A 24,028-nucleotide genomic window follows, 5' to 3' on the forward strand; every position below is an offset into this window, starting at 1 on the left:
GAACTTAATCTCTGCTTTCAGACAACCAAAACGCAGAGCCCAGTTGAAGCATCATAAGTATTTTGGGCCTTGGCAGTATTTTTTCATCCATCATTTCTCATAGCTGGTTTTTTCCTAAGGGGTGGAACCAGCATAGGGGCTTAAATAATTTATAAAGCTGAGTCTCACTTTTAAAAAAAGAAACCCCATGCTATTTATACATACATACATATATATGTATATATACACACACACATATGTATGTGTATTTTATATATATATATATATATATATATATATATATATATATATATATACAAAAAGTTAATTCTCCTCCAGGCACTTCCATATCTATCATTTCATTCTATCTTTGTGTGAGAATGAGAAGAAATGGCCTGAACCCTATTACAGAGAAAGAAAACTAAGGCCCAGAGAAGTGACTTGTGCATGGTCACATGACTCATGAGATCTGATCCAGAATTCAGGACTTCTTGCCCTCAACCAGCACTCTTTCCTCCAAACACATGGGTGGCCCCAAATTTAAGTTTCCATGTTTCCCGGCCCCAGAGCCTGGCCTGCTCCTCTAGGTTTTCTGTCTAGCTTTTCCCTTGAAGATGGAAGACAGCTTTTCACTATATTCTTTTATCGTCACCCTGGGAATAAGGTAAAAATTCCGATTATACTTTTTCTGACACTCAAGTTATTTCCTAATTATTTCTTAGGTATATTCTAGGCACGTTGGGAGATGTTAACTTTCTAGGACACCAGATATGGTTTGCGTTGTTCTGGTTAGATCATTGATTGCCCCATGAGTCCTGAACCAGAGCCAAAATGTAGCCCCTTCAATTTGTTCAAAAGGAAATGAAATCTTCAGAATATTGGCCCTTGGACAGAATGGGTTGGGGGACTCAGGACAGTAGAATCATTTAGCTAAAAAACTGAAGTGTACTCTGCTTTGACGGTATTCACTTTTTTTATATCTCTAAGCTTTGGGGCCCTATTGCCTCTCCAGTATCTTCACCTCCCCACTCCCATCTTCCAGGATATTTCCAGGTTTTACTTCTTTAGCTACACCTTTCCCAGAGTATTGATATTTCCAGATTGTCAGTGGACAGTGGCAATAGAATCTGCTCACCCCATGTGTTTGGGTTCATGGTTACACAGTACTGTTCACTCTGGCCATCATTATAATGGCACCATTTGGATGATGCTGTTCTACAACCCTGTAGGAAGCTGCCTTTTTGAAATAGCCAACTGCAAACCCTACTCTGCCTTGCCTATCACTGAGCTGACCATGTGTGCCAAGCTGAGCACAGATGGGGACACAGCTGGGGAGCTAGCCAACAGAGAGGGCAAAAATCCCCTAATTGCTGTTGCAGTATGCAGCCAAGAGGTGGGGGCATACACCCATTATTCAGGTCCAACGAAACGTTCCCCCAAATCCACTTCCAGAACATGAAGCTTCAGATTTCCTTCCCTGGCCAGAGCTTTTAAAAATAAAAACTTAATTAGACCTAATTAATGGGCCCATGAACTTCTATATAACATCTCCTCTGGAAGTGGCTTGGTCTCCCCTCTCCAAAGCATTGTTAGTGCTTGTTAGTTCAAGCTCAGGAATGGAGATGCCTTTAGCAGCACAGCAGAGAAAGGGGACTGGAGGAGCAGTTCCCTTTCCTTTCACTTGTACCCCTAGAAAAGCTCCCAGCCCCGAACTCATAACTTGGATTCACACAGGGGCTCCTGGAAATTATGCCTAAATGATCAAGCCGTTGCATCCTGCCAGTCTAGCTGAGCCCAACTCCTGTACAGTGCAGAGTGGGTTGTCATTTTGCAGGGTTTGCAAGGGCAATTGAGGGAAACTCCTCTGAGTGCTTTTCCTGGCCCTGTGCCATGCTCAGAGGCGCAAATTAACAATGAACAAGCAGAAGGTTCCAAGCTTGTTCGTGCCCTTGAAGGCCCTGCTGAGGTCTGAAGGGCGCTGTCACAGAAGAGTCACAGGCACCTCAGGCTCTCTGTGTGCAGTGTGGAGATGCTTTGCAGAGAATAGGGAGCTAGGGAGCCCAAGAACCAAAGATGCTTAGGGGGGATTTTTTTTTTATTTCCTTAATCAGAGCCAAAGCCTACAAACAAAACCTCTGTGCCAGCAGGATCTGTTTTGGTAGAAACCCTACCTAACACAAACTACTCAGGGCTCTTGACAGGGAGAGAGTATGGCATGGGACACAGGACTCGTGCTGACAAACTTCTACAAAGAGAAGACTTTCCCGAGTAGGGCTGCCAGATTTAGCAAATAAAATGAAAATACAGAATATCCAGTTACATTTGAATTGTAAACAACAAATGATTGTTTTTTAAGTGTAAGTATATCCCATGCAATATTTGGGACATACTCTTACTAAAATAGTATTCCTCATTGATCTGAAGTTCAAATCTAACTAGATGCCTTGTATCCTATCGGGCAACCCTAGTCCTGGGGAGCAGGAATAGCTCCTTTTAAAAGCACCCCTCTATCATCCCTCCCATTCTTGCACACATCCCAAGGGGGCAGGAGGAAGTCTCGGAGGAAAAGACCTTCTTGTAGACTGTCTGTCACCTCTGAATTTGAGAGAAAAACAAGGAAAAAAAGAAAAGAAAAGCTCTTTCCTGACCTTTGTTTTCATTTTAAATGTACTGTTTTATTGAATGTTTTCATTCTCAACTTCCTAAAACCGGATATTAGTGGAAAATTACTCCTCTTGAATGATAATTTTGGGCACTTGAGCCATTCCCGCTGCTTACTTCCTGCCAGATACCCCAGTTGGTTTCCCTGGCTTGTCCCTGTTTTGTCCCATTCCCTTTATTTGAGGAAGTTAATGAGTAACCTCTGTGAAAACCCAGCCAGAGGAGCCTTGCCTCAGATGATTTTCACCTCACCTTTTATCTCCCTGTCCCTGGTCCCTGTGCTGTCTCCCCATCCTCAAGGGACAATGACCCTGGCTCATGGCTACTGGATTCTCCTTCCACCTTCCATGTCATCACAGGCTCCACTTGCCTGCCCGTACGGAGTTTTGGCTGTTTTAACACGTTTCACAGCCAGATGACTCCTCCTCTCTGTTCCCTACTCCCTCCAAAAACAAAAACAAAATTTTAGCAGCACATTGGCTGTTTGGCCCTTGCTGGCTAACACACAGACTTGGTTGACTTAGATCACAGAATGTGCCCCTTGTCCTGAACTTGATTGTGACATTAATGATAATCACACAGGAGGAGCTGGTTTCTAGTTGGAGCTGTTAACGTTCTAAAGGCTCTTTTTCCCTTCACTACCAGCGAACCCACTTTCGTGTTCTCCCACTTTCCCAGTTATCATTTCCTGGCTACTAGAAGACCAGAGAGAACACCAGTAAACTGTACCCTGGCAACAAATTCTGGATAACCATTTATCTGTACCACAGACCCTTTAAGTCATCTTTCCTTCAGTTTTCATGGAACCAAGACTAAAAGTTTTCGATTTCTGACCCTGGTATAGCTTTCCAAACATCCATGGCTCCTCTTTCCCAGAGGGAGGCTGGACTTGGCCACTCCAAGAGCAACAGTTTATAAGGATCCGTAGTGCCCTGCCCCTTCTGATTCTCTCTGGATTTACCTGAGACCAACCATGCCTCAGCTAAAACTCATTCAGCCGCTAGGAATAAATGCGCCATGAAGGTTTAGCATCCCTGGGTCCTTAAGGCTCTCTCCAGGAGCCAAATAAAGATAAAACAAATAATATATATCCCTTGAATAACTGTCTAACCCAGAGGACCTACTTGCTCTTTTGTTACTCTGCCCTAGAGCCCCTAAATATGCTGGCTTTGAGGGAGAGAGAGATTACTTTCAGCAAATAAAGAGCCAACTTTTGACTGCTAAATGTCATTTTTCTTGTGACCCTTGAGAAGTCCATAGCTCATTTGGGACTGGTTGGATATCAAAGCAAAAATTGATTTACCAGTACTTGCGACTTGCACTCTAGAATGTGGGTTAGCAATCTGCAGCCATTAGGTCAAATCCACACTGCCCCCTGTGTTTTGTAAGTAAAGTTTTGATGGAACGCAGCCACACTCATTCATTTACATGTTGCCTGTGGCTGCTTTCGTGCTACAATGCAGAGTTGAGTAAATGCAACAGAGACCATGCGGCCCATGAAGCCTAAAATATTTACTGTGTGGCCCTTTACACAAGGCGTTTGCCAACCCCTGCTCTGGAAGGATGGTTCTCAGCCCTGGTAGCTCATGAGAGTCACTTGGAGAGAGCTTTATAAAAATACCGATATCTGCAAGTCAGGGTGGAACCCAGACATCTGCGTTTTTTAGTGATTCTGATTCGCAGTGAGAGTGGCTGTCAGCACTCCTGGGATGAGAAAGGCACAAAAAAATTGCATCATGCCCCCTCTCCCTTCTTCCTCCCCACACGAGTGCACACGTGTGCTCATACACACACGTGTGTAACTGCTCACACCCACACCTTGTCTGCTCCCTGCCCTACCCTGGGGGTCCAGGAGTTGCAGCTCTGGAATCCTGCTCCACCAGCCCAATGAGAAATAAGTAACATGTGGGAGAGCCAACGTCAGCCCAGGGCCTGGAGCTGAAACCTGGCTTTGCTAGAATTTCTCCTTTTGACTCACTGAGCATTGGCCACTTTCATCAGGGTCTGCTGTGAGTGTTCTCCAGAGCAAGTTAGGGGTTCTTTCCTGCCTCCACTGCCCCCCCACCCTAGCTAGTCCTGCTCCAGAAATGGAGTCCAGCCTGCCCTCCCACTGTTCAGCTCTTACAAGTCAGGTTTAAACTTGGCACAAGGTGAGCCCACGGGAAGTGTGGTTTTTCCAGGCTTATGGCTGTTCTCTGCATATTTCTCGTTTCTGCTCTGGTGACCTTTGCAACTTTTCCACCTCGTGTTTTGCCATCTGACTGCCTTGTCAGGCTCTTCCCGTGAGAGAAGGCTCGGTGGCTTGCAGGGAAGGGGGAGGAAGAGAGATTAAATATCTTTCAGAGGGTTTTTTAAAAATGCTAAATAAACTGCTTTCCCCCAGCACACCGTTCCGGAAGGCAAAAGCCTTATATGCCTGCAAAGCGGAACACGACTCAGAGCTGTCATTCACGGCAGGGACGGTCTTCGATAATGGTGAGTTTCTCAAAAAAAATCACTGGAGTTGTCAAAGTTCCTTTCTACCTAAGGAAAATCTCAGCAGAACAGGTAAGACTAAAAAGGAGCATGGGGTGGCGTGTCTTTTCCCAAAATAGCAGAGTGGCGGCAGAGCTTGAGGAGCCACTATCGGAAGAGGACGAGTGGAATCACCTCCTCACTGTGACAGAGCCAGTATCATCGAGGTGTTGTGGGTATTAAATGGGATGGTACCTGCACAGGCTTTGAGCATCTGGGGGCTGGACGGAGGGAGGAGACGAAGGAGTGGAGAATGGGGATCCTGCAAGTGGTCAGAAGCTCAGGGAGGAGGCTAAAGCCGCAGGGTCTATATGCCCATCCTTGGGTTCAGTGGGATTCACTGTCCATGGCAGGAGAGGCCTGTTTCTGAGACAGTGAGTGGGGCATTGGGTGAGCTCTGGGCAGATAAGCTGCGCTGCATTCCTGCTCATCCTCCTCCAGCTGCCAGGAGCTGGTAGATGACCCCACTGTGAAACCAGCCCTGCCAAGCACCAGCTGGCCTGCACAGGCATCCTGATGGGAAAATGGATTCGGAGCACTTGCCGCATGGGCCTGGGACTTGCTTGATGCACCATTTCCTTGTTTCATTTGTTTGTTTTCCTCCCTAAAAAAAAAAAAAGGGAATATTTTTCAAAATGCAAATTGATGAAATTGTTGTTATAATTTGTCATAACTTATTATCTGCCTACAAGAAAAATCAGGATTCTGGGGAAAGGCCCAAGTTTCTGTTACAGTTGAGATTTCCTCCAGATGTAGTTCTCCTTTGGGGTTAATCCTTCTGATCCCCGGGTGAGAGGGTCTGTTTGTTTTGCTCAAAGGAGGAAGCAAAAACCAGCTGTCTGGTTTCAGGAACTGGACATTTTCTGGGCCTCCCTTCTTGACCTCAGGTGGGGTGGGGCAGGGTTCCCTGGCAGGGGTGAGTGCTCACTACCCAGTGTTCCTTTCCCATCATGGCTGCACGGTCCCACCCAGGTCGGGACCATGCCTCCTACCACCCGCCTGAGACCCAGAAATGCAGGGCAGCCAAGGCTCCCATGTAGCACCGGAGAGCCTGAACTCTAGATTCAGGCCACCGTAGCGCAGGCCCTGGCTTGACCACTTGATCCTGTGTGACCTCAAGCAGTGACTTAACCTCTCTGTTCCTCAGTCCTCTCCTCTGTCATAGAAAGATACCAGACGGTTTTGAGAGAAAATTGAGGTAGTTTGCATCACATGTTTTAAAATAGTACTCAACACATATTAAGCTTTCAGTATGTTGTTATTGTTACGATGATGATCATCATTTCGTTACATCCATCTCAGAAAAAGACCCTGATGCTCTGATCGTTCACAATGACAGTTTTTCCTTTTTAGCTGCTAAAGCCCAGCTGGGCAGTAGGTACTACACCTAGACACCCTGGGTCCTGGTTATTTGTAAGGGCCCTGAGGTCCCAGCCAGAGCAGAGATGGGCTCCTGGGGAACAGCCTTGACTGCATCCATATGCAAAGGGATTGCCCCCCTGTGTGGCCAGCCCCTGCATTCAGCATGGCAGAGATAGTAATCAGGTGTGGGTAGACTGAATGGGAAAGAGGTCACAGAGCACCTGGGGGATTCCTAGGTCACACTCGGCAGACCTTGATCTTCTGAGTCAGCAGGGCTGGGGATGAGCCTACAACTGCATGTGGCCTTCTGGGCCTGCATCCTCACTTAGAGTTCTCAAAGCCTCTAAAGCACTGTTCTTAAACCTTTGTTCCATTAACTTTCATTTGGGTCCTTTAAAAATCAAAGCATACGAACAGCCAGCCCCGTTGTCTCTCCTGTCAGCAGCTAGAGCTTTTAGGTCCTGGCACACCTGTAGGAGTGAGTCCCCTGAAGGCTGTCCAAGGCCATGTCCTTGGAGAGTGTCCCCTGAACAGGCCCATGTAGGGGAGTCACAGCCCAGCCATAACATGACACAGTTTGCACGGCAGACGAATCAGAGTGGGTGCATGCACCGGCTCTGTGTCCTATGCTGTCGACAGGGGAGAGCCTTCTGCCTACCAGTGAGCGAGATTTGAGAGATGCCTACATCTACAGGTGAGTCCAGAGCTTAAAGGTCTGTCCTCTAAACCACAGTCCACTATTCCCATGGGCAAGGGACTGCCGTGTTCCTATCAGCTCTTCACTCTGACATCACAAAGGACCCCTGATCCTGGGGGAGGAGTTGGTTTAAGCTCTCAAAAGTTCTGTATGTGTGTGTGTGTGCTTGTTTGGGACTCCTCTTCCTGAGTGCAGCCTTCTTCCATTTTTTAAAGAGCTTTATTGAGGTAGCCACATACCATACAAGTTACCCATTTAAAATGTACAGTTCAGTGGGTTTTAGTATATTTAAAGTTGTGCAACCATCATCACTATCTAATTCCACAAGATCTTCATCACCCCCAAAGAAATCCTGTTCCCTTTAGCAGTCATGCCCCATTTATCCCAACCCTACTCCATGCCACCTAGGCAACCACTAGTCTACTTTCTGTCACTGTAAATTTGCCTGCTCTGGATGTTTCATGTGAGTGGAATTATACAGTACATGGTCTTTGTAACTGACTTATTTTGCTTTGCACTATATTCACTGTCGTCCATGTTGTAGTAGGCCTCAGAACCTCATTCCTTTTTATTGATGAGTAATATTCCATTGTATGGATATACCACGTTTTGTCTATCCATTCATCGATTGATGAACATATTGATTGTTTCCACTTTTGGCTGTTATAAGTAATGCTGCTATAGACACATGCATACAAGTTTTTGTGGGGACATAGGTTTTCCGTTCTCTTGGTGATACACCAAGGCATGGGCTTGCTGGGTCATATGGTAACTCTAGGTTTAACTGTTGGAGGAACTGCCCAACTGATTTCTAGAGGGGTGGCACCATTTGGCATTCCCACCTTCTTCAGTTTTTAAGTCTCCTTTTTGAAGTAGTTTAACTAGCTAACCAAAAAAAGAAATTAAAAGACACTTGATTTTTAACTGCCAAGTCCTTTCCTTCACAGTAGGTTCTGTTACTACTCCTGCCCCTCCACTCAGTAATTGTCATAAATCCTACAAGGACAGATGAGAGCAGGAGAGAGTCAGAGGCCTTATCCCGCCTTCCCGTGGTCTCCAGGGGCAGCGTTCATTGACACTAGTTTCTTTTTAACTAGCAATGCCAGTGACCTTTCCAATTCCCTGAAGAGCAAAAGGCCAAATTAAGCCCCAAAGACAACACCTCACAGTGTTGACTGAGCTGCAGTCGAAGAAGGATCTGACAAAATGTCGATCCAGATTTTAGACTGGTTGGGTGGTAATACTTTATGATGTCCAATTTTTAGAAAATGCTACCACGACCCTACTTTCCCCAACCCTTCACCTCTTTAGGAGTAATAGAGCATTAAAGGGGGAAAGTACTATTCACGTGTTAGAGAGATCTTTTTCCTTGTTCTCTCTCTTGGTAATTTGTTGCTGAAGATCCCAGGTAAGGACGCTATAAGTTTGTAAGTTGGATGCTCTGTAGCTGTCAGATTAAATCATCAGAGCAATCAGAAGAAAGTTTCCTAATGACAGAGTTTGAGTGAGTGAGTGAGTGAGTGAGTGAGTGTGTGTGTGTGTGTGTGTCTTGTCTTTTTTCAGGATCAAGAAGAAGAAAGGAGGAGGAGGAAGAGGGAGGGGCACCTTGAGGGGAAAGTCTGTTGTTCGTAATGATTAATCTCCAAGCCTTTGGATTCCGGGGGCCCACTGTGAATCTGGAGAGGCTGCTCAGTCAGCTCTTGGACTTTGTGCAGTGGGCAATGGCTGTGCAATACTCAGAAATAACTCCAGTGTCAGCCCTTGCCAATATACTAGGAAACTGGCCATTTCACCAAGAGCATATCATACAGTAACTGGAAAGAAAAATAACTCATGTTCTCAGGAACATTAATCATCTAGAAGCAACATGATTAGTGATACCTGGAATATTCACATGGCGTTCACTAAAATTGGGCTCTTGGGATACTTTTATCAAGATCTGACATGGGCTGGATCCTTCATTGCTGGGGTACCGGGTGCAGTGAGAGTGCAAAGCAGGGCTGCCCTGGGTTTCCTTTGCTGATAAAGGATATCTCAGGCAGTGGGGTTCCCAGAGAGTTCCTCGGTGGAGTCTTTCAGCCTCCCCAGCCTCTCCATGTCTTACCCAGGCGTTTCCACCAGCTGCTTCACTGGTCTTGCTCTGTCCACTCTTACCCCAGAACCCAGGCTCTACACAGCAGCCAGATTGATCTTTGAAAAATGGAAGTCACATCATGTTATTTTGCCTCCTGTTGTTCTTAGAATTATTGACAAGGACCTGCAGGTCCCGCCTCTGCCGTCTGGCCCCCTCTCACCCTCCCTTGATACAAAGCAGCCTCCCAGGCCTTCTTTATATTCTTGAATAAGGCTGGCAAACTATGACCTGCCAGTGAAATCCAGCCCACTGCCTGCTTTTGTAAATAGAGCTTCATTGGAACACAGCCACTCATGCCTTTGTGTTTACATATTATCTATAGCAAGACAGTGGCAGAGTTGAGTAGTTACACATTGACGAGCCGGCTTTTTAAGAAAAACTTACACGCCACTGTTCTGAAATCACAACAAGCTTCTCCCCATCTTGGGGCCTTTACACTTGCATTACCCACTGCTTGGCTGGCTCCTGTGGATTATTTGGGTTTTAGCTTTTTAAACTCTTGGCCACCCACCCACTTCCCTATCCCAGTCTCTTTCCTTCCCCTCATCACTACCTACAATTACATGCTTACTTACTATAGATGGTCCCTCCCCAAGAGCAGAATCTCATCTGCTTGTTCTGTCCTATGTGCAGGGACCTAGCACAGTGTGTGGCTCGTGGTAGGTGCTGAATGAACATTTGTTAAGTGAGTCCATGCATTCAACTACACAGGGGTCTGCACCTGTTCCAGCCAGTGCTGCTTCCCTGTGGGGCAGCCAGCCGTTAGAGATCTTAGTCACACACTTGCTCCTTGTCCACCGTGAGCAAAGGAGCGGGGAGAGCATGAGTTGCCTGGGCAGAGGTGTATGGAGTGTATATGGATTGAGCTGAGAGAGAGTAGTTGGCAGGAAGCACGCCCGTGTCAGCAGCAGCTTATATTTATTATATGCCTGCTGGGCTGGAGAGCTGCCCAGGCAGCTCACTGCAACACCTTGTGTGTTTATATAGCACATGGGACACTGGTGCAATTCAGAAGGGTGGACATTGGTGCGATTCAACCCAACAAGTACTTATGAGCATCCTCGATGTCCAGAGCATTAGGCTAGGCCAAAGTGGTAGTGCTTAAGACCACAGACCCTAGGGTCAGATGTCCTGAGTTCAGATCCACCTCCATCATCTACCAGCTGTGTAATTTGGGGCAAGATGCTTAACTTCTCTGAGCCTCAGTTTCTCATCAGTAAAATGAGGATAATAGAACCAACTCCATAGTCCTTCTGAAGATGGAAAGAGGTGATGCAGAGGAAGCACTTAGCAAAGGGCCCGCTGCTTAGTATGTGCTCACCATGAGCATCATCATTCTTATCCTCAAGGATCACATTCTCTGGTTGGATAGAGGCATAATATAGTGGAAGAGGGATCAAACAAGCTGCATTCAAATTCTGGTTCTACTGTTGGGAGCCTGAATAAATTAATTTATCTCTCTGAGCCTTAATTTTCTCATCTGTAAAATAGGGATAATAATAGTACAAGCTAGGATCCTTAGGTCCCAATGAGTCAATAAATATTTAACTCTCTGAGCCCACGGCTGTTTCCCAGTCACCATTTGTAGCGTGTTCGCTTCTATCATTATAATTCACCAGAGGGGAGTCAGTGAAGAATGTTGAGTGATAGAATACAAAATTAAATGCACTAAAAAACTAGTTAGGGAAACAAAGCGTAACACATTTGAACAGCATTAAAAGGACCTATGAATAATATGTGGAATGTACTATGAGCATTCCAGGAGCCAGGGGAAGGGAGGGAGCAGGTAGATGGCATTCCATGGTGATATTTATGGAGGAGGTAGGGCTTCAGCTAAGCCTTCAAGTGTGAGGAAGGGAAACAAAAGACAACAGAAAGCCAGAGGCATCTGGGGCTGCCTCTGTCCTCCATTAGTTAATTCTTATTATCACCCTCATTACAGAGGCATTTTGGCACAGAAGAGTTATAACTTAACTTTCTGTGAATGAGTTACAGTGCAGATCCCTGAGCCCCACTCCCAGAGATTCTGCTGTAACTGATGTGCACTGGGACCTAGGAATCTGCCGTTTTAATAAGCATCCAGGTGGTTCTGTTGCACCTGGTCTGGTACCATCCCTTAGTAAAGCCTGACTTGCTGATTCCTCTGAGTCAGCAATCTGACGCAAAGGCTGCGCTGTCCCCTGCCATCCCCCCGTGACGTATCTCTTGTTCTCTAGTTTGGAGGGCCTCCTTTGTCCCCTCTGATTCTCCCCTTATTCTGCAAATTCCATTTCTAATGTTTACAGACATTACCACCTCTGCACCTGAGCTGTGTTTGAACAGCTGGCCAGGAAGGGAGAAAGTCTGAAAGAGATGGACTTGGTGCATCCGGTAGAACAACAACTCAGCTAGGAGCTTTGCTGTCAAATGGGGGCAGAGGGTTTGTCTTTTTTGTTGTTTTTCATTTTGTGTGTTTGGTTGGTTTCTACTTTCTAGGTCTTTTGTTTTAGGGAGTGAGTTTGATTTGTTTGCTTTTGGTTCTGAACATCTGAGATTTCCCCACGTTTAGGTGGTGGTTGAGACCAGGTCCTCACTTGGTTTTTACCAGGAGGGTCCTGCTGACCATTCTGAATGACTGATCAAATGACACAGAGTCTCCTACTGACTCACCTGTACTGAGCATTTACTGTGCTTTCTCCATATTGGTTCCTGAACCCTCACAAGAACCCACTGAGGGAGAGAGAGTTTTATTATCACTTGATAGGTTGAAGAAACTGAAGTGAGCTTGGCAGTATCAATGGGATGCATGGGCAGAAGGCAGGGGTGTTTGTGTGCTAGCATTTTAGCGGTAGGCTGGGCGATCTTGGTCATTGGAGAGACCAGGTTGCTTTTAAGTTGTGTTGTGTTCCTTCTTCCATGGCACTTCTCCCCCAGACTCCTCCTTGTGTGGTGTCATGAATCCAAAGTACCCTCACTACTTGGGTTTATTCCTGAAGCCTAGAGATATGAAATCAGGCAAACATGTTGGAGACCACCTCATAGATGTCTGACCTTGTCTTTTCCTAAAGAAGCCTTCAAGATCTAGCCAAGGTTGACATTGATCTTCTATGAGCCTCAGTGTGTGTCTTTCTGTTGCTTCTCCATTTACTTCCTTTGGTCTCTGTTCTTTCTTATTTCCCTACAAACTGAAACTAGAGTTTTATAGTAGTGTTGGGGGCGGAAATGCTTTTCTAAAACAAGCTGAGGAAGTCACTTAATTGACCTAGGAAGGGAATAGAGGAAAATTCATTCTCTCCAAACAATCTCGGAGGATTGGAGTTTTCCTAAAACAGTAAGAACAAATGTCCTGCCTTGCCCAAGAGTGATTTGTATATTCCCAGTTCAAAAAAACATGAACAACCCTCCTCTCCAAGTCCAGGATTCCTTCTCTCTTCCTTCCTGCTGTTGGCTGCTTTGCAGACTCAGCTGGATTATATATAATTTTTACAGTATCACAGTAGTTTCCATGGAGATGGCTTGTGACATCACAGAACATTGGGTATATATTCTTTGGATATGGAAAATTCAAAAGGGTAGAAATTTTTAAAATTGCAAATAGAGAAAGGAAGAAGACAGCTTTCAGACTTGTGTATAGGAAGGAGGAAAACTCCAGAGAACAGGAGAGAAAACTAAAGAAGTTTATGGTTGAAACCACGAGAGGGCTATTTGAAGACTATAAAATACACACACAAAAAAAAATATGCAGAGGGAATTTGCAAGGAAATTAGAAGCAGAGGGTATGGATTCGGAGGGAAGTAAAATGCATGATTAGGAGCTACATATCTTTAGGGACTAGTTCTTAACAGTCCTCCATAGGTACTTTATCTGGTACAAAGTCAACACTGGGTAGGTAAATGAGTACAGGGATGGATGGATGGATACCTACCTAGGTAAATATATAGGTGGAATATCATGACTCTGACCTCTAACCTAAAATGCAGAAATCTGTTACTTCTTTATAGTTTAAACCAGGAACTTCAGAAAGTCCATGAAACTCCTGAAATTGTATGCAGAATTTTGAATGCCTGTGTCTCTTCGCCTTTTAATTATAAAGTTCAGAATGACCTTCACCAGGTCCCCCAGTGGGTTGAGAAACTCTGGTTTAAACAAATCTGAGAGTTATATAACTTAACAAGCAACTGCACCCAATCTCTCAACTTCCTTCACACGCGCACAGTAAGCATCCACCTCCTACCCTATGTGTAACATCGTTTCTTGTCGCTCTCTCCCCGCTTCTTGTACAGTGCATCCATCTCAGGAGCCTGGCTGGTTGGAGGGGACTCTGAATGGAAAGACGGGCCTCATCCCCGAGAACTACGTGGAGTTCCTCTAACCGTGGGCCCTGGCAGAACTGCTGAGCTTTTCATGGTGTCCATGACAACTGCTGATTCCAGTGTTGTGGGCCATTGCTCTCCGCCGCTGAGAAGTGCAGGGTGACTGTCTCTGCTGCTACCTGTCAACACGAATGTTTCTGTGAACTCTGGTGTCACCCATCCCCATGATCATCTCAGCTGACGTGCGGTGATACTGCAAGAAACAGAAGTAAATCAGCGGAGGAGGCCATTTGATTTTGATAACAAGAAAGGCTTACAAAGCCATTTCTCTAATTTAGCACCCTACGTGGGGCGTGCTCATTTTGTTTCAGTAGTCATCCAAACCCCAACCTTCTGAAAAAGGAAGTAAGTGAGATATAAGCAGTCCCCAGGAGCTTGCAGGATAGCTGGCTCTGATAGGGCTGGGCAGTGGCCTGAGATCCAGTCTGGATCTACAGCTATTGTTTACAGTAGACACTCTCTCTACCCCCACCTCTAAATACTTGAGACCTGCCAGTGCTATAGGCGGCTGGGTCTGTTTGTTTGCATGCAGGATGGAGAAGGGTTATGGCGCTGTTTACATAAGATCCAATCTCTCACCATCTCTCAAGCAGCCACTGGCCCAGCACTGGCAGAATTCTGTCCAGTCCTCTCACGCAGGGGAGCACCCCCCCCGCCACGGCCCCCCTCTCAAGCTAGGAACTTCTCTGCCACCGAGGGCCGCCATTGCCTCGTAACCACGGCAACCCAACCTACTCTAAAACCAAACCAAAAAATAACACACTCTTTGCATGACGTATGTTTTTCTCCCTGCTTTTTGGCCGTTTTTTGAATGGTTTTCCAAGAACCTGAAGCCGAAGATCAAGGTCTACTTGGGGGCAGATAGAATAGCAGCTGGGAACTGCTCCCTTTCTGATGAATTTCAGCAGCACCAGGATATATTTGGAACAAACTCTAGTAACCTCTTGAGATTAAATTACATACAGGCTTAATATTTCTGTTCTCCCATGCAACTAATGTCTGCTTTCTGGAGGGCAACATGCTGCCTCCCAAAGGGGAATACCCTCCCTCTGACTCATTCCCTCCCATTCACCTGTCCCTTTCCCTGTCCTTGCCTGCCTGTAGCCCTTCCCTGACTAGCCCCCTGGCAGTGCCCTGGCAGTTTTCAGGCATGATTCCTGGACTAACCCCATGGCCTCTAGTTTAAAAGGACATACATGTTCACTGCCACTCAGAAAAAGGGAATTGTTTCTCATGCTTTTGAGGCATGAGACTAATATCATAAGCCATTGTGATTTAGAAGGACGCCAGAAGGTTGGGGCATGGAAGGTGGGATGGGTACCTTCTGAGAAAGAGAATTTCCCAGTCCAGAAGGGGCTGGGTCATGTGGAAGACCGCCTTGGGTGGGGAAGTTTGGCCTGGACATTTCAAATTCACTTGGCTTTCCAAAGAAGAGAGTCCCAGTATTTCCACACTTGAATGTCCTTGCAAGAGTGATTCTGGGCAGACAAACTCCGAAGTGAGGGACTGTCAAGCTCTCCAGGACAGGAGCCCCTCAGGATGGTGACGTTGTTCCAGAGTGTGTCCTGCTTCTGGAATTCCTCTTGAGGGAACTTTAAAGAGGAAAAGAAAAACTTGAATTGTGTTGAATTACTGTATCTTTTACATTTTGTTTTGAAAAGATAAACGTGTAAATAGAGTGATTTGAAATACTATATGGCAAAGTTTTATATTTGATATTCTATAAGCTAGTTGCTTCACACATTTAAGCTTTGATTGCTGAATGGGTGTGTATACGAGGGAGAGAGGGGACACAAGGTCGAAGAGAATCAAGATCATCCCTTCTCTGGCCTTGAGGAAGGAGAAGATATTTCCAGACACTCTGCTGGCTCTTGTTGGTGGGCATGACATGTTAATGGTGTTCAGTCTTCTTTATCCAGATGTGGTTTTTTGAGCATTTCTTGGGCTTTGGATTTGGAGATGGAAGGAGCATCTTCAGGCAATGAACTTTTCCGAGAACTCCTACCCAGTAGTAAGATGAAGCTCAGGATTTAAACAGGTGAGGCCAGGGGTTAGATTTTTTTTTTTTTTTCATTTTTCTTCTCAGGTGTATTTCTTGGTACCCCAAGGTACCAGGACAGAAGATGGGATAATTGCATGCTCCTTGTATCTTACTCTTCTGCGCATCTTCTAAGGCTTTATAAACGAGTCCAAGCTAGTTTGCAAATGTGTGTGTCTAAGTTCCAAGAAAAACTGGCTTCTTAGGATCTTTAGTTCTTGACATGCTGCTTCTTCCCCTTTTCCCTAAACATATTTATTCATCTCAGATTCCCTATAGCTCCAAAATAAGACAAAGAAAAACCTCCAAAGAGGGGTGGGGATTGTGCTGTTATAGCTTTCTAGATGACTTTAAAGTTAATAGGAGTTTGTCATTGTGATTCATTCCATCAGCTCAAGGATGACACAGCTATTACCCAGGAGCTCACCCAGCAGTGAGCGAGACACCACCACTGAATCAGGGAACGAGAATTAAGACTGGAGAAGACCGAGATAGGACTCAGGAAAGCTATCATTGAAAACTCAAGAAGAAAGGGCACATATGAACAGGCTATACCTACTCCCTGCGGACTTTGAACAACTTGGGGACCTGTTCAAAGTGGCTAGAGGGACAAGCACACTCTATACCACTGTGCTTTCCAAATAGAAAGAGTGCAACATAATGCTTTTAACACATTGGACATTTTAAATCACCACCTGCCCCATTGGAACCTTAACTAGATCTAATGTGGGAACGGCCAGAAGTCCCAGGCCCTGGCTTTGGGAGTTCCTCTGAAGCTTACCTGCCAACACTTGGCCCCAGCTTGACCACTTGGAAGCATGTGCCTCCCTCCTCATTTGGCTCTGATCCAAAGCCGAGGGAAATGGAGCTACTGCCAATGGGAATTTTAGGTAGACCCCTTCCCAGCTTCTCTGGGCCGTGCTGGGCCCTGACAGATGGCTGCTCTGCTTCCTTTCCCTGGCCAGGCTCCCCTCCTCCCCATCATCTACAGAACTGGAGACGCTGTTCAGAATATGAGCCGACAAATAAGAATGAACTTGAAGGCTGAAAATGGGTTTTACCCTCCACTACCTTTGCTCCCCACCTCTAACTCTGTCTTGTGGAATAGGGAATCTTAGGGCACATTAGGAGAGTGAACTGGTTATCAGAGTGGAATACTATTGACCAAAATCCCTGAGCTTTCCCAGGAGCCTCGTGTTGCTTTTGGAAGGCCCTGGGATCAGGTAGGCAGACATAGCCTGAGTCTTTTGGGCGCATCGAGATCAGTCTCTCACACCTCCTCCAGGTACTCAACAGAGTTCTGTAGTTACAGAATGCCATGCCTTGAGAAGACAACTAGTTTCACATTCTTCCCCCACCCCCCAGGCAAGTAAAGTCCTGACTTGCTCAAGACTGATGATATTCTCTTCTGTTTTCAAATCTGAACATAGAAGGATGGACCCTGTATAGCACTGCTGGCCTTTGTATCCTAGGATTGGAGCCAGTTTTTAGCTTAGTGTTTTAGTAGTTCTACAGCCAATGTGTGTTTTCTTCTGTCACACCAAACTGGGGTTTGTTTGTTTGTTTTTTCAACATAATTCCAGTTCATGTCCTCTTGCTGAGTGCTTTTTGGATAGAAAGGCAAAGAGAAAGAGAATAAATGAACAATCAGGTATTGGCTAACCGGCATTAGCAACACAGAGTCATGCTAGTGACAAGGTGATTTCACTGTTTGCCAGGACTCTGCAGTTATGTGTGCCATACGTGTAGCTCAAAGGGAAGTCCTTCTACCATCAGAGTTTGTGTCTCTTGAAAACAGCAACCCCTGTCACACCAAAAGCTCTGTTTTGACTGTATAGACTCTAAAAACATCCATGATTGTGGAGTAGGGAGACAGAAATAATCGACTGAACATAACATGATCAACTACTCATGACTGTCTATTGGCACCTTTCATCCTCTGGCTTCTGTTTCCAAAAGAAGCAAGTCTGGACCACCCAGTTTTATAGACACAGGACTCCCAGGTACAACAGTGGCCATCATGGCACTCACAGTTCGCACTAGCATCGAATGTTTTATGAGCAACCATGTTACCCAAGTAGGTAGCCAACCCTGAAGAAACTAAACAGCCACTTAGCTACCTGACTTTAAAAGGAGTGTCCTGGGTATACTGTCTAGGGAGTTAATCTGTCATGACTGGCAAACTTGACAGTAATCATTTACCTAGACAGCCCTGCCCCACATCTCTTTTAAGTCAACTGGGTGTCCTCTCACACACCCTGTGCCGGCGTTTAAAAAATGTATCTTATCATGCTCAAATGTGTTTGGCAGCCAGGCTTGTGTGCTGGGTGCTGAACCACTTTTCTTTAAATGTAGCCTCCAAATAACAACAGCCATAGAATAATGGACCTTGCACAAACCTACAGCATGCCTGAGACCAGACTCCACCAAGTCATAATTAGCTTGTTTCCTTTCACCTCCTACAGTACTTGTCTAACTAAAGAGCTTCCCAAAGCACAGGGAGAGGCCATATAGAGAATTCAGACGTCATTCAGAGCCAGCCCTGGCTAAAATGTTATCTCCTAATGGAAGCACTTGTATTCTTAGGAGAAAAAGGATTGGGTGTAAAGTAATGCTAAGAGCAGAAAGAGAAAGGCAAACCATGCTGAAGAACTTTGGATTTTTTTAAAGAGGGATAAATATAGTTCTTAATAGGGGAGAAAATCTATCACATAAAAAGTTCACAGCTAATTTTTTTACAGAAGTTTTACAGGACACTGCAAGATGAAAACATTTTTCAAGGCAGAATGCCTTAGGGAGCAAAGGCTTAGCACAGTCCTGGACCCGTGTAAGTAAAGGAATTACTATTACATCAAAATTCTATTTAGTGTAGTCAGCGAGAACCAAGAGTAGTGATAAAGTGTCAGAATTACCTGGAGAGGCCAAGACATTTGACATCAATCATTTCTACATCAACCATTTCTACAGAATTGTCCAAACAGACGCTACACGCAGCTTCCTTGGATATCCAGATGCCAGGGTCAACCTTGAACCTGTGAAAAGGGGTTCATCTGATGATTCTTAAGTGTATACGTATAGTATGTGTTTGTGTATGTATGTGTACAGCTCACATTTATATATGTAAAGATACAGACTTTCTTCTAGAAACTCACATAAGCTGGCAGTTGCTGAGCCTTGACAGCCTTTAAGATTTGAAGTTTGAGAATCAGAGAAACAAGAGAGGCTATTGATTGACTATCCGAATGATCAAAGATGTAACTTAAGTGCCATTTGAAAACTTTGTTCATATTTATCAGATGATTACTATCTATAGCTATATTCCTTATTAACTTATTAAGAGTCATGTTGAAAAATAGATCAAACTCATAAACAATTAGTGGTTCATAGTAGGCTAGTGTTCACAAGCACTCTAAAAGATATTTTGTCCATATTTTGGAGAAGAAAATATTTGCATGTTTAATTCACAACTTAGGCTACCTTTGAGTATATTATAAAGTGCTGTGTGATATAATATCAATAAACTACTTAAAAATGGCACTTTAATGTTTTTTTTTGAAAAACATAAATGCACTGTTTTAAACTTCGATTCAGTATTGAATATCGACTGGTGTGTAGAATCCTATTTCGTAATTAAAAAGTAACTTGTGACTAGAATAGAACTTTTTCCCTGTTATTCATAAAACAGTGTTGCCATGTTCAGGCTTGAAAAGAAAAAAAATGTGCTTTTGTGTCACTAAGCATATCTGTAAAGAAAATACAGTTTCTGTTGGGTGGCCTCTGAAACTTGGCTTTCTTACTTTTGGTTGGTTTATGTGACAATCCCTGTGAAACTAGTGGAAGTATGATTTTTGAATTAAATGACTTTTCCATTTGGTGGTATGTTTGTTTCTTGAGTTTCTGATAAAGTTTTGACATGATGCATCTTTTAATATTTTTTTCAAATAAGCAAAGACCATGATCAAAGATCACAAGTCTGGGCTCCTGAGGTCACTGGTGACAACCACAGTGCTGATTTCTGATGTGCTCTGGGGAGCTCTGGTTTCCTTTAGGGAGAGGTCAACTGCTCGTGAACTTGAGGAGAAGTTGTCATGCATGTTAAACAGTTAAGCCCCAAAGGGTCACATTCCAATGAATGTTTCTGACGTTATCTCCTACAATACGTATTTTATTCTTCCTAAATTTGATTGTCAAATCAACCATTTTCTGGAACTTCATTAACACAGGATGGAATAATCAAAGAGCCAAAATACAGACAGTCCCACCACACACTTGGGCGTGTCCCCCAGGGTTGTAAATCAGTCTCTTGTAACATGCAGTCCCAGGCCAGCTCATGTTATTGAGTTGTCTCATTCATCATATCCCCTCCAGGTACATCCTGAGTTGCAGCCTGGGACCCAGGTTTACAATTCACTCCCAGCTTCTGCTGTGAGAACAGAGGAGCCAGAAGGAGAGGGCAGGGGAGCCTGGACTCTGGGGATGGAGGGCAAGGCTTCTGGCTCCAGAAGCTTGCCCTGGGCAAGCAGAAGGCGAGTGAGTATCCCCTGGTGCCTCGTTCTGAGGGGTGACTATTTGAATATGTGGGTCACATGTGAACTGTTTATGCTGTCCTCATTTGCCACTTAATAAGGGCTGTTTACCCCTGTGAACGGCACGGATTCACAGCACCTCTGCCTTCACCAGGCTTACACCCTGTGCTGGAAAACTGTCCCAGCATCTGAAGCATCATAGATGTGGGGGGTCATACGGTACCTAGGTGAGACCTCCTGAGTGGCACATGTGTATAACTGATGCCCATCGTGTGGAGGATGAAATGTATGTACGGATTTGTATCTTATCTCTGCCCTTGCCCTTTCCACCAGACTCCCCCATCACTTCTACTCTTACGGTTTTTCTAATGGAAAAGGTTTTCATTTTCTTGTTGCTTTTAGCAGCCAGAGCAGAGCTCAAATTGTGTCACATCGTGTGGTTGGTTTGGTGTTTTTCTCTTATTAGCTCTGGTCGCATGATTGGTCCTAAGAGCACCTTGGTTAGACATGGACTTGATTGACACTTGAAATCACGTAAATGAAAGATTTTCTCAGACCTCAAACACATTTGCTCTTTCGGGAATTAAATCAGGGTTTTCATTCCTTCTTAATTCTTTCTCAGCCTCTGCTCGGATACCACATGTCTCTCTTACCCAGATGTGACAGTGTCTTTGGCTCACCCTGCTTTTAATAGCACTATGCTAAGCTGCAGCTAATTAACTGTGCTGGGCTAGTCAGGATTGCCTGAGTTCAGCCTGCACAGCAGCCAAGGGAGCCTCTAACCAACGTGGTTCCTGCTCGGGGTGGGTGAGGCTCAGTGCATGGGAGAGTCTGCAGCGGTACCCAGCCAGGCTGCATCCTTCACAACCACCACCCTGCGTTACCTGGCCCGTGTCAGCCAGTGGGGACCAAAGCAGGATGGTTTTCAGCTGAAATGATCAAAGCCTTGACTCACTGTATCCCACAGCACTTGGCAACTCCTGTCACACTGTGTATTGTGACATTGACCCCAGGAGGCCTGCCCTAAGCTCTGTTTGCTAAAACCCAGGTAGCCGATATGCCTTCCCAAGACCAACCAGCAAATTTAGTCAAGACTTGAATTCTTCATAGGTCCTTTCTCTAGGCACCAAATCACATTTGGTGACCTCTTGGTCTTGTGTGTACCCTAAAACTAAAAGGTTCCTCTTGACACAGTGGCTGTATGTCCTTTTTGCATTTGGGGGTGTGGATTATTGGAAAGACTTTTTTTTTTAAGTTATTAAATGATTTTTTGCCCTTTCTGAACCTTTATCTGTGAAAGAGATGTGGGAGAGTAATGCTTGCCTTGCCTGTGTTAGATGGAGGAATGACCTTGAAGGGAAACCGTCCTTCTTTCTCCACCTTTTCTCCTGATCACACCATTTTGCCCTTTCATAGTACTTTATACCTATAATTAACTCATTATTTGTCATCAGATGTTTGACATTTTATGTCACCCTCTTCATACCTCCATCAGGACAGGGCCTGGCATGTGGCAGTGTCCAGATGGCCCCTGGGGGGCTGACCATGTGACAGCAGGTGGGAGGGCACTGCTCTGGGCTCCAGTCCTTCCTTCCTGTCTTCCTCCACACTTCCAGCTGAAAGGAAGAAATGGGATCATTAGACGTGGGTGCTTGAACACATGGTGACGACGTTGTGGTCCTCGGCAAGCTACTCTACTCACTCGCGTCCCGGGATTCAGGCCTGTGGGAGAGACTTCCCAGCCTCTGTTCAGGCACACACAGCCACATTCTTGCCCAGCCTCCTTGCTAGCACTTGGCGCAAGAAACCATCTGGATAGCCAGCTGACCAAGAGCCCAGACCCTTTTCTGTCATCTAAATTACTTAGGGGTGGTTTCATGAACTTCAAACCAGGCTGGAGACCTGCCTTCAAGCAAACCCACATCAGAATCACCCACAAAATAAGAAGTATTCCTTTTTCAAGACCCTTAAAAGAAGTTCCACACTGTCCAATGAGTACTTGGTCTGGTATCTAACACTCTCACCAAGGGAATTCTTTGTGTCGAACTGAAGTTTCCCAGGATGCAGCTTCTGTCCATTTCCTTTCTGTTTTTCCTTAGAGTGGAGCCATCGTCTTTTTAGAGCAGTCACCCTCTATTTTCATGCTTCCATTCAGCAAACACTTTGTGATGACCTCTTGTGTGCCAGGAGCTGTTTAAACCAGGAAGTATAATACATGATCCCTGTCCCCAGGGAACTCACAGTTGGCCTCGGTGATGGCAGGTCTACAAGAACCAGAGTTTACCGTGTGCAATTTGCTACACTTTCTGTGTGTGGTGGGTACTCCTGGGCTCCAGGGAAGATTGATCCTTTCTCTTTGGGAGGCAGGTACCAGAGAAAGCTTCAAAAGAAGTGACATTGGAGATCTTGAAAGATGGAGAGAAAGCACAAGGACAGCAAGGACTGAGGCATGAAGGGGAAAGAGAGAAAGAGAAAGAAAGAGGTGAGTTCACTATGATTGGAACGTGAGGAGATAAGGTCTTTCTGAGAATTGTACCCCTACTCCCTTAGCCTTTAGCCTTCACTATCTTACTAGGTACCAGACACTACTATACATGCCTTAACTCACTGAATCCTCAAAACATGTGAAGGAAATACTATAATTTCATAGATGAGGAAACTGAGGATCAGGGAGGTCACACAACCTAAGAAACTGAAATTCCAACATAGATCTGTCTGCTTCTAGAGCCCATATGCTCTTACTTTTTTTTTTTTAATTTTTCTTTATAGGTATACACGTGATTTTACATAAATGCGTAAACTTTTTTAATTGGGTGGAAGTTTTTCCTTCCATTTTTGACTTGGTTCTTCAGTCCCCCACATTAGCCTCCTCCCTCCTTGGAACTATATCAACCACCTCCTTACGGCCTTTGCAGTAGTGAGCCCTTCAGAAAGTACAGTTTCTGACAAAACAGCTTGGTTTTACAGTGGCTGGAGTAAGAGCAGGCAGTTTTTTGATTAAAAACTTCCTTTTCTCCAAGGAGCCCTTTGCTCCCTCATCTTGGGAGAAAAGCTCCCCGATTCTGGAGCTCTGTGCAGACACCCCTGGTTCTCTGGGCAGCCCCAGGGACTCCAGCTGCAATCTTTGGCCAGTCCCAGCATCCTTGAGGACACAGCAAGGAGGCAGTCCCTGCAGAGGGCTCAGCCATGTTTTTCTGGCTGGCAATATATAATGTGCAAATTTTTAAAAATTTAACAATTTGAAAACGGTCCCTTTCCCCACCCCAATCCAGCTGCCTACAACAGACCTTCAGACTGTTATGGGACTGCCAGAGAAATCCCACAAGCATGTGTCTTCTTGTGGGAGAGCCAGTGTTTCTAGCGTGATCTATTAATGCTCCAAAATAGAGAATTTTGGCATTTTAACCCCCCTCTTGAGCTTCATGAGATCTGAAAAATTCAGAGCTTGAGGAAAGAACATGAGAACTCAAAGCAGACTGTGGGTGGGTGCTTTTAGGACACAGAAAACATCTGACTTCCACCAGGGTCTGCTTATAGAGTGAGGCTCTCACCCAGGTCTTCCCCAGGGAGTGGGGTGGAACTGTTGCATGTCAAGATGACAATGACCTAGTCAGTTTCATTTATGGAGCACTTCCATTATACGAATTGCCTCATGTGCATCATCTAATTTAATCCTCAGATCAATCCTATGAAATAGGTACTGTTGGTACCCTATCCTGCAGAGGAGGAAGCCAAATATTAGGTTGGGTAACCTGTTCAAAGTCA

At 45.1% G+C, this 24,028-nt stretch overlaps 1 protein-coding gene across 5 annotated transcripts in view; it reads left to right on the forward strand.

The window, feature by feature from the left end:
- ARHGAP26 (Rho GTPase activating protein 26) overlaps positions 1-19,616 on the forward strand; it is a 470,919-nt gene extending 451,303 nt beyond the window's left edge. For 4 of the 5 annotated variants that reach the window (XM_059062235.2, XM_059062236.2, XM_059062237.2 and 1 more), the window contains 2 exons: positions 5,024-5,115; positions 13,610-19,616. In XM_059062235.2, coding sequence (XP_058918218.1) covers positions 5,024-5,115; positions 13,610-13,698 — 181 coding nt within the window. In that variant the 3' untranslated portion in view covers positions 13,699-19,616. The remainder of the gene's footprint in view (positions 1-5,023; positions 5,116-13,609) is intronic. The other variant, XR_010840265.1, reaches the window with a different exon arrangement.
- The last annotated feature ends 4,412 nt before the right edge of the window (positions 19,617-24,028 follow it).

Source organism: Kogia breviceps, chromosome 4 (genome assembly GCF_026419965.1).
Source record: "Kogia breviceps isolate mKogBre1 chromosome 4, mKogBre1 haplotype 1, whole genome shotgun sequence".
Lineage (NCBI taxonomy): Eukaryota > Metazoa > Chordata > Mammalia > Artiodactyla > Physeteridae > Kogia > Kogia breviceps.